At 35.9% G+C, this 11,739-nt stretch overlaps 1 protein-coding gene and 1 long non-coding RNA gene across 4 annotated transcripts; both read left to right on the forward strand.

The window, feature by feature from the left end:
- The first annotated feature begins 6 nt into the window (after nt 1-6).
- LOC139824319 (uncharacterized) lies at nt 7-4,194 on the forward strand. 3 transcript variants are annotated; one of them, XR_011735078.1, is made up of 6 exons: nt 7-165; nt 290-450; nt 1,555-1,720; nt 2,531-2,766; nt 2,859-3,118; nt 3,241-4,194. It is a non-coding gene; the product is annotated as an uncharacterized lncRNA (long non-coding RNA). The 3 variants fall into 3 exon arrangements; XR_011735079.1 differs by having other exon boundaries at nt 1,555-1,696; XR_011735077.1 differs by having other exon boundaries at nt 1,555-1,671.
- Nucleotides 4,195-8,586: 4,392 nt separating this feature from the next.
- On the forward strand, nt 8,587-10,758 carry LOC139824320 (uncharacterized; the record flags this gene model as incomplete). The annotated part of the gene is made up of 6 exons (XM_071796846.1): nt 8,587-8,710; nt 8,892-9,433; nt 9,734-9,805; nt 9,861-9,998; nt 10,105-10,246; nt 10,537-10,758. Coding segments are annotated over exons 1-6 (1,240 nt in total), but the record flags the coding sequence as incomplete, so codon positions are not given.
- Nucleotides 10,759-11,739: the final 981 nt, after the last annotated feature.

Here is an 11,739-nt window from a genome sequence, read left to right on the forward strand (position 1 = left end):
TTTTTAGAATGAGTGAAAGAGCGACCACGGGCCATACAAGAATCAAAAGGACGAGTGATACACCCTTACAACATGGTAGGGTGTGCCACGGGATGTAATCCTTCAGCTTACAAGGGACATGGTTGCTATTGGATACTTATATAGGATCCGTTTACGTCATCGACGGTATCGATCAGTTCGTTTATACATTTTTTAAGCTTATATATAGAAAGGAAATATTACAATCGTTGTTTACAATCGTTGAATTGCTTTTTACAGAAGAAAATATTAATGGAATGTAATGTTTCAGGTGTTGCAAGATGCCACGACTAGTGCTGCGACTTACGAAATGCCTCATGTTCCCGGAAAACGCTTCGGAAGTCTTCGCAAAGTTGTCAATGCATATATATTGATGAAACAGTGGATCAAGTTTTCTATTGAAGAAAATGAAATTCAACGGGTTAAAGAAACGTAAGGTTTATAAGTGCAGCTCTCCAGTGCTTACACGTTCTGACATCGTGGTCGTGTATATGTCTCCCTTCCGGGGCATCGGTCTCTCCCTCTGGAATCTCCCGCAACCGATGAGGAGGGCCCTTGACGATATGACTGCCCGCGGTCATATCATGGGGCACCTCCGATGAGGTGGTCGAGTGGTGTCACAGTCTTGCCACTCGACTAGGGTTCGTTCCCCTGGGATGACGGGTATTCCGGGGTGTCGACCTTCCGTTGGTCATTTGTTTCTAATTACGTGTTTTCCTAGCGCTTGGCGTAAGGACTGTCCGTTGTTACGATGTAATACCTCTGGTCCCCGTGCAACGTGACTGTAGTCCATTTCTTGCTGAATGTTAGGGAGAGGGGTTTTAGTGGGTGCAAAGCCCCACATATCCTGGGTGGCCGGGGCCCAGGAATGCACGAGGCATTTCCCCTCTTCCGCGTAAACAAAAAAACTTTTTAACTGTACTGAAGTCGAGCTGCACTTATAAACCTTACGTTTCTTTAACCCGCCGTTAAACTATAAGTTTGCCTGTGTCACTTGATCGTGGTTGCATAAATCGTGTACTTAAAAGATAACATAGGCCGCGTTTTGAAACTCGAGAAATTTGTTTATTTCGTAACATTTGACTTTTGAGATAAAATGTTTCATATCTAATTTGACTCGATGTGCGCTATGATCAATAAAAAGAGTCTGCGCACAATGAAAGGAATATGGAACAGGGAACAGGGAATAGTTCAATATTAATATATAAATTTATTAACATATATATGTAATTTATTAACACAGAATAAACGAACAGAGGAATAGCGCTATTCCTCTGTTCGTCTATTCTGTGTTAATAAATTACATATGTTAATGAATTTTATATATTAATAAATATTGGACTATTCCCTGTTCCCTGTTCCATATTCCTTTCATTGTGCGCAGACTCTTTTTTATTGATCATAGCGCACCACGAGTCAAATTAATATATAAGGAGCGATCGCTTGACACTTGCAGAACAGGTAATTTTGATACTAAGAATTCTTTACTGAAATTTTCTTTTTATTCCTTGACATTAATGATCGACCATGTTTCAGGTGGACTGTTTGTGGGATCAAGCGAAAGACTTGAATATCTTGGGCCGCATTATGTATACGAAAAGTGGCAATCTCTGTGATGCTGTGTGATATTCGTTGAATATATGAATATTACATGTGAGATATCAATGATTAAAAAAAAGTATGAAAATCACATCCAGAAAATGTGAACAAAACTTATTTTGTATATTTACGTTAAATAAGATAAGAAACTATATCTTAAACAGAAATAAACATTTTATGTTGTTATAATAAGTTTGTTTGTATTGTTTTTATAGATTTAAGACTGATAAGACTGATTACAAGAAAAATTTCCCTCATTGAAGAATTACTGTTCTGGTTTACTTGATCTGACCATGTGCTGTCTGCGTGAATTCAAAGTCCTAGCGCGTTAAACTTCTATCTGGTCTCTAAGGTAGCAAAGACTGGAGAATATATATTAGAGTTCTTTCTATAATTCTATTATATTCTCCGATCTTTTCTACCCTTTTTCATATATTTTTCGTTTAAATTTGGTTAATTAGTTCTTGAGTTATATATTAAATTAGAATTTGTACATTTTTTTTGATTATATATAACTCAAGAACTAATTAACCAAATTTAAACGAAAAATATATGAAATAGGGGTAGAAAGATCGGAGAACATAATAAAATTAGAAAAAATATATGTTAATATATAAAAAATCCTCAATCAGTAAAACTGGGCATCGACAAAATTTACAATTTCTAATTTAATATATAACTCAAGAACTAATTAACCAAATTTAAACGAAAAGTATATGAAATAGGGGTAGAAAAGATCGAAAACATAATAGAATTAGAGAGAAAAAACTCTATATATTCTCCAGTCTGCTATCTTAGAGACCAGCTAGAAGTTTTACCGCGCTGACTTCGAATTCAAGACCACGCAGACAGCGCATTACTTAAGTAAACATTTTATGTTATTATAATAAGTTTGTTTGTATTGTTTTTATAGATCTGGACAAGCTATCAGACGAGTCATAAGACTGATTACAAGAAAAATTTTCCCTCATTGAAGAATTACTGTTCTGGGTTTACTTGATCTGATTATGCGCTGTCTGTTAACAACGGCTACGCTCTCCGGCAGGGAACCTCGATCGGTTTAGCTTTGCACCATGTGATGACCAGCGACTTGGATTGGCAAATCGAGCAGCTAAAAAGTGTGAAATTATCAAGGAGGCTGAGGACAAGGTATGAGGTGCACAGGTCAAAAAGAAATTAAATTCAAAACAGCTAGAGTTGCTACTAACATATAATTTTATATTTTGTGTCTTGTCACGTAGGTTCGTTGTCCTGACAGAATCACATTGGTAAGAGGAAATCACGAATCACGACAGATAACGCAAGTTTATGGCTTTTATGACGAATGCTTACGTAAATACGGCAGTATATAACAGTATGGCAGTAGGTATTGCAAAGAGATATTTGACTATTTATCGTTACCTGCCATTAGTGACAGCAAGATTTTTTGTGTTCACGTTGGATTATTGTCTAGTATTCAGACAATAGATTACATCCGGACTATACTGACAGAAAGCAAGAAGTGAGTTTTTTTTATTACTGTCTGTTCATCATAGTTCTTTCGTAACAGTCGAATGGAACTGATGAAGAATGTCTTTAACATAAACAGATGTTTGAACTGATTTTTTGTAACGTTCATTCCAGCAAAATGTCGGTTTCAACTGTCCCAAGCCTTAGCCAAAACGAAAAAGGAGTTCTGTGCATGACTTTTTCATAAAGCACAACGAAATTTCAGTACGATGTACTTTGTGTCAAAAATGTAATTATAATGTTAATATCTCGGATTATGTTTGTACGTTATTTTCATGCGAAGAGTATGTCTGCGTGCATTCGTCAATTAATGAGGTGGCATAGTAGTATCGGTATAGCAGTGTCGGGCAAAATATATTTGCAAGTAATGGAAATAACGATTTTAAGTATATGTATATTTTTCTGTGAAAATATGTATTTGAAAATAATTATTTGCAAATATATTTTAGCCAATATTGGGACGTACATTGGGATGCAATTATCCAGATGCGAATTAAGGCGAATGCTCCGAAAATAATTTCGTAATTGAAGAGAGTATAGATATTGATATACTGCATCTGCAGCAATGATTTAAGTTTATTAAATATGCAATAAAATACAAGTTTTATGACGTGTTGCAATTAAATTTGTTTTATTATTAGAAACCTTTGATTGCAGTCAATAATTCTTGATCTTGATCGTGCTTCATTTAAATTTTTACATCATAATTAGTCAGTACTTTATATGGTTATAAAGCGTTATTATTGTTTATAATTAATTGTTATAGCCATAATTGTTCTATTAATTGTTCTATAAATTGTTCTATTAATTATAATGCCGTTAGCTTATGTTCAGTTAATGTACGAAAGTTTTACTAATGTAACGACTCTTTAAGTAACGACCAATGTCACAATGAAGAAGGCCACATTCAAGGCCGAAACGTATGTATTATTGTTTATTGTTCTATTGTAATATAATATTTTAGCAATAACACCCAGTTAGTTCGCCAGCTCTTCTATCGAATATTGTTACAAAATAGCTGACGATGCCGTTGATGTAACACGTGGTTTGATCACTAACACCTTACATTTTTTAAGTAAAGACAGACATATGAATTATTTAGATAGTCGCATTTTAAGTGAGTTCACGAAATGTAATAGATATCTACGCGACAATGACGACATTTTTGTTACGAAAGCTGACAAGGACCAAGTAACGGTTGTCATGAATAAAAAAACATGTTGATCAGATGACGTCGCTGCTTGATGATCAAACAACGTATAAGAAATTAAAAAATGGCCCAATTAAACGAATAACAATCAAACTTAACGAACTGGTCAAATCATGGCACACTAATGGCATCGTCGATGATCGTACTTATAAATGCCTTAATTGTACTAACGGAAACCTCCCGAGATGCTACGGATTATCTAAGATACATAAACACGGTTTTCCACTGCGAATCATTGTCTCCGCGTGGGTATAGTCTTCTCTACAATGTGTGGCTCGTTTCCTCTACAACATCCTACGTGACTCTATACCGAAACCTAAGTCACACATTAAAAATAGCTGGACCTTCGTGACTGAGATCAGCAATTTCAAGATTAATTCTGACGAATTGCTGGTTTCTCTTGATGAAACATATTTTCCGTAAGACAGATTTTAATTTAGAACAATTTTTATACGCGATTGACCTCATTTTATCTTCTACGAGCTTTCAATTTAACGGACAATTTTATGAACAGGTTTATGGTAGCCCTATGGGGTCCCCTCTCTTTTCTATCCTTATTTTAATGGACGACTTGGAGACATTCTGTCTGAAACAATTAAATTTTGTGGTCCGGGTTTTTTATCGTTATGTCGATGATATTTTTGCTGTGATTCCTAAATAAAAAATCGATGAAATTTTAACTGTTTTTAACAATTGTCATCCCCGACTGAAATTTACAGAGGAAAATAACTCAATCAACTTTTCAAATGCGACTGTTATTAGAGATGGTGATACGTTACTTACTAATTGATACACGAAACCTACCTTCTCGGGTTGATACGGGTTGGTTCTCGATGTCATACGTGTCGACAAAAAATTTCCGTTCCGTTTGATTTCTGATATCGTTCGACGTTCGTTCATATGTGATATCTAACAGGCTGTTATTATGTTCACCGTACTTGATTTTTGTGACAATCATAATTTAACGTTTCTAATCTATTTACGCGGTCTTGCAATCGAATTCCTTGTATTTCATTTAATATTAAATCTCTCTTGGCGGAATTCTGTTTATTCTAGTATTTTGCTATACAATTATTCGTCGGGTTCTATATTGAGATAATACTCTATATCCTAAGTAGCAAAGTGACTTCAGAAGACGACATAATGACGTCTATTTTTTATTTATTTTTGGTCTATGACGTCGGCGCCGGCGGTTAATAATGAACGTTAATAAGACGTCTTAGGGTGAAGTCCCATATGGAGTAGATTACGCGGAAGCGGAACGAGCGTATCACCAATCACGGAACCGTTTCGACGGAATCTTTGAAAGGGTCCTATCAGAACGATCCCGTGATTGCGGTGATACGTTCGTTCCGCCTCCGCGTAATCCACTACATTGGACGCCAGCCTAAAAGTTGTCCAAATAAAGTCTTTTTGTAACATAACTATTTTCACTTCTTAATGATGTATAATATAAAGTAATAATAAAATAAAAACCACAAAATTAATTACAATATGTTCATTTCACAACTTTATGATTGAAGCGGTTTATGGTATAAGTACTATAAGTGGATGTAGTTGCGTGTGATTAGTTCCATGATAACTATTTCATGCAGTGTTATAGCTATCAAGAAGATATCATTACAGATTTTTGAACACTTTAAATATGTACCTGTTATAGACAAATACAGTTAATAAGGAAGCGTCAGGGTCAGAAGATCGTCATTGTCCACTAGGCTGCGTTCCACTTATCGCTCACAACGCTCATCAACGAGCATCATTTCGTCCTTATTTAACATTTGACAAACAACAAGGAATGATTCCACGAGTGTTGCGAGTGTGGCAGGAGCCAATGACTATAGCGCAATCTTTAGAAATCTAACAATTCTTTTACACGTTGAGACGCGTCGAGACTTACGGCACATCGAAATCATACGCGCAGTCATCCCCATTTCTGTTATAGAGTAAATCAACACTCTTTTTCTGTAAATTTTAACACATTTAATAAATACGTTTAAATTGTGTTACTTCAACATATTTTCTAAATTATTTTAATAATTTTACATTTTACATTTGTTAAGTTTAATTAACATAGCAGACATATATGTTAAATATGTATGTGTTGATTACTTTACACAAAATTTTAACCAGCAGATTTTTTCACAAAAGTACAAAAATTTTCCAACAATGTACGTTTCTTTTTCGGATGAATTCAAGAATCGAGCCCCAGGATGCATCCACTGCCGGCGCGGCATACCGTAGACTGTACTACTTACGCTTCTCACGGCACTCGGTCACAGTACATTGTACAATATATAAGGATATACAACAGGGACAAAGCACGTCGGCACCTTTGATCTTTTTCAGCTGACTTTTCAGAGTCCGCTATGTCTTTGGGCGGCAAGTACCGTATCAATATATAGTATTAGAAACAACCGCCACTTAGTAAATCTTTTTAATTTTTACAAATTATATAATAAAATGATAATAATATGGTCGCAGCACACATACGATATATTATTTTGCTTGGCTAAAGAAAGCAAGACAAAGTTATAACACAAAATATGGAAGCAGCGTGACGGTAACGCTCATTAAAAAGAGAAACCAGTGTAAAATTTTTTTTGTATTTCCCTAATGTTTTGGGTCATAAAAATATGCCCGTGAAGTATTTTAGTGAAATTCGTATTTCATGTCGCCGGAACCATCAACGTGACATCGTAGCTCGACCTAGCTGTCCACGCGGATCGCGGACGGTAATTTCGGCTGTTGCAGCTGCACGCTCGCCTCGCTGACCCATTGAACGTCGATTTTGGCGGGCAAGCTCTTGATCGAATAGCCGGTTTCCTCGTGTGTGGCCATGCAAACGAAGTTTCCGTTGTCCAAGATTCGATTGACCCTAGTGATATAAAGATCGCCCTCGACCTGATGCCTTCGCGGACTGGGAGCAAGCGGCTGTCCGTCTATTTTCCACGAGTACTTGACGTACGAGCTTGGGTGCAATGATCCTCGCCTTATTTACAACATTTATTTATTTATTTATCTATAATGTTGTTAAAGTAGCTACACTCCAATCTGAGCTCTTTCTCCGCGGTTTACTCGAACAGTCGCACGGGGCTATTTATTGTGTTTCACTATTAAAAAGATACTTATTGGTTTCACTCAAAAAATAATGAGTTTTAACGCTTTTGTTTGAAAATATGTTCCGATAAACACTTCAAGCGAAGCTAAAATCGCTGAACTGACGTCTTATTTAGCTATAACCCAGTAACGAAGGGTGTACACTCGATTATTGAAAGTATTAGAAAGTATTCTAAAGGTAAAATTTGGACAACAAGCAGCCGAACAAGCAGAACGCGCTTCGTATTTACGCTACTGAACGAAAAGCAAAAGCAGCGACGCGTGACGCTATAGACTTCAACGGAGACAACTTTAAATGCACAGGAGGATGCTGAACATATTAATTTGAGAGACTTATTTTATGTCCTGGAGTAGATGCGCTAAGTTAAAAATTCCAACGTTATAACATAAATAATTCGTTTTAAAACTTTAAATACGTTTTTCTCAAAACACGATTCTTTTAAACTGAGCGTATTCATAACTCAGTAAATTTTTAACGAATACATTTGAAAATTTTTGTGAAGGCTTATAATTAGATTATCTTTAGTTAATAATTTGTTTTTTAATAAAAAGCACAATAATAACACTATTAATCTTAAAAAGACACAGAGAATTTATAATCCCCCCCCCCCCCTATACTTCCCTGATGCCTCGGTTCCTTCTTTGTCTGTCCACAGTCTCCTTACATACGCACAACATGTCGCAACGGAGATCTTTAACACGCAAATTGAATTTTTACACATTGGACACGTGAGTCTCGCTTGAATTTTGCACACTCTTTTCACGGCTTTCACATATTTTGTTGCTTTATGAATAATTGTTCACAGCTGCTATATATGATTATGCTGGAACATTCTCGTGATCACAGGCATGTCTGTTTATTTCTTATGACGAGTCGGTTAAACGAATAGGTATTGCTCTCGAACACAACGATCATTAATTTCAGTCCGCTTATTATATTTTATATTTTGTATTGCATATTGTTGTTTATAATTTTAGATCACACTTGAAAAGGGCCCTAACCGTGGGCCGAAACGTTGTGCAGTCTTTGTATTCTTATTGCCAGTTAGTCGAGCAATAAACTAACATTGATATTTTAATCACTGGTGAATAAAGTTATTTTTCTTTATTTCTACACACCTTCGACGTACATAATGGTGTTTACGACGCATGGAAGATTTTTCCGGACGATCACGGAGGAATTTGGAATTGACAACACGATGCTTTTAAAATCTTGGATCAGCACGAAAAAGAGGATCGGCACCTTAACTCAACAACGTATATTTTACTGAGATGCAGAAGGCGGGATATATTACCCCACACATTAAACATTTTAGATCTAACACACGTTTTAACAACTCCAACATCACGTATAAATTTGAAAGATCTAAATTGCGGTATCAGAGAGCAATACTAAATTTTGAGATTAGCGACATTCACGAATATTTGAACGTGTTAGGTGTCAGGATTAAGGAGATTGAAGAGGAATTGTTATTGCGTCTACCGGAAATGTTGGTAAATAATTTTTTTAAGCTTAACAAAAAGAAAATCTTCAAGCATAATGAATCGGTTAGAATTAAACTGGTCAATAAGTTTCATCGAATAATCGAGAGACAGGATACTTGCTGCTCATTTTTTAATACTAACAATGAGAAATGGTTAGTCAACACCACCAATAAACCAATACCGGATTCGGTAAAAAATATTTTAAGCTTATTGTTAGGGGACAATTTTGCTTTGCCTGTCTCTCGTCTATGTAAAGGAGATCGTTACAGTGTAGTTTTGGAAACTATTAAGAATATTGAGATTAGTAGCTACAAGATTCCTCCGAATGCTATTAAGGAAATAAGGGGCACAATAGCTAATTCTCTTCAACTCTTCTTAAATAAGAGCAAACATTTCTGCTATATCGACCGACACATCCTGAGTGAGTTCACGAAATGCAAAAAATTTTTACATGATAATGATGATGTTTTTGTCACCAAAGCCGACAAGGGACAAGTAACGGTTATATGGACAAGTCCGATACATTAACCGCATGACGGAATTATTAAACGATACATCAACATATAAAAAGATAAAGAAAGATCCGATTAAGCAAATAACGACCAAACTTAACTAACTCGTAAAGTCTTGGCACCATAATGACATCATTGATTATCAGATTTTTAAGCGTCTCAATTGCACGAATGGAAATCTCCCTCGCTGTTACGGCTTACCTAAGATACACAAAACGGGATTTCCATTGCGTATCATTGTAATATTAAGTCTGACGAGTCTTGATGTCTCTTAATGTCACAGCATTATTCACCAACATTCCTAAAGAGCTCGTACTTGAAGCTGTCAGAAAGCGGTGGCACTACATTTCCCAACGTACGGAATTTAATTTGCCGCAGTTTCTCCACGCTATATTGAATTAATTCTACAGTCCACTAGCTTCTGTTTCGATGGTCAATTCTACGAGCAAATCTGTGGTAGTCCTATGGGTTCTCCTCTTTCGCCCATACTAGCGGATATGGTTATGGATGATTTGGAAACGCAATGCTTAAGTCTGTTGGATTTTAAGGTTCGGATCTTCCTTCGCTATGTGGATGACGTTTCATGATAGTGCCGAAATCTGCTATATAAACGCTGTACTTGACGTTTTTAATAATTATCATCCTCGGTTACAGTTCACCTTCGAAACAGAAGCTAACAGCTCGATACCGTTTTTGGACACTTTAGTTATAAGAGATGAGGATAAGTTAATTACGAATTGGTATAGAAAACCAACTTTCTCGAAGAGATACATCAATTATTTCTCTAACCATCCGCGTAAATACAAAATCAATACGATAATTAACTTGGTGGACCACGCAATTTTGCTGTCGGATGACCGCTTCCACCACACAAACATTAATATTGTAAAAGATATCCTTACAAATAATTGCTTTCCGATTAAGTTGGTTAATAAGCACATTAAAAACAGGTTGCGACAATTAAAAAATAGAACAGACACTAATAATAGCTATAGTGGTCGAAACAATTCATTTGACGCACGTAATTGTATAGCGATCCCCTTTATTAAAGGATTAAGTGAGAGCATAAGACGTACCCTGGAAAAGGTTGGTTCGAGGTCCTGTATAAAATACCTAAAAAACTTAGTGCTGTCATCAAGAGGGGTAAGGATAGACTTACGACGAGCAAAGAGACGAACGTGGTGTATCAGATAGATTGTGAGAATTGCGAGGCTTCTTACATAGGACAGACGAAGAGACATTTGGAAACTAGAATTAAGGAACACTGCAACGATATTAAGAAACATGACAGTAATCTCTCAGTCATGAGTAAGCATCGTATACATAATGACCACAATTTCAAGTGGTCAGATCCTAAAATTCTACATAAAGAATGCAACATGAAAATGCGAGAGATTGCCGAAATGTTCTTCATAAAAAAGCACAATAATAACACTATATATTAACCTTAAGAAAGACACAGAGAATTTAAACTCAGTATATGACGGTGTCATTACGTCTGTTTAATGTTTATAATCCCCCCCCCCCCTATACCTCCCTGATGCCTCGGCTCCTTCTTTGTCTGTCCACAGTCTTCTTACATACGCACAACATGTCGCAACGAAGATCTTTAACACGCAAATTGAATTTTTACACATTGGACACGTGATGAGTCTCGCTTGAATTTTGCACAATCCTTTCACATATTGTTGCTTTATGAATAATTGTTCACAGCTGCATGCTATATATGATTATGCTGGAACATTCTCGTGATCACAGGCATGTCCGTTGATTTCTTATGACGAGTCGGTTAGACGAATAGGTATTACTCTCGAACACAACGATCATTAATTTCAGTCCGCTTATTATATTTTATATTTTGTATTGCATATTGTTGTTTATAAATTTTAGATCACACTTGAAAAGGGCCCTAACCGTGGGCCGAAACGTTGTGCAGCCTTTGTACTCTTATTGCCAGTTAGTCGAGCAATAAACTAACATTGATATTTTAATCACTGGCGGATAAAGTTATTTTTTCTTAATTTGTTTTTTTTTTGTGACGTTAAAAAACAAGTCACTTTTTCACCAATTTTTGAAACGTTTTTTTCAAGAGTTCGCCATTTTGTGACAAATTATTATTATTTTTTAATCCATATTATAAGTAAGAACAGTGCGGGTACACTCCGTATCGGAGCCTTTGTTCTTTGCGGCAAATATTTGCCATGATGTTGATTGTGCGAGCGTGTTTTATTTAAACCGCTTACTAGAAACCGCTTGATAATTATATAACAGATAAAAAAAATATAAGAA

The sequence above is a fragment of the Temnothorax longispinosus genome, unplaced genomic scaffold, assembly GCF_030848805.1.
Source record: "Temnothorax longispinosus isolate EJ_2023e unplaced genomic scaffold, Tlon_JGU_v1 HiC_scaffold_322, whole genome shotgun sequence".
Classification (NCBI taxonomy): Eukaryota; Metazoa; Arthropoda; class Insecta; order Hymenoptera; family Formicidae; genus Temnothorax; species Temnothorax longispinosus.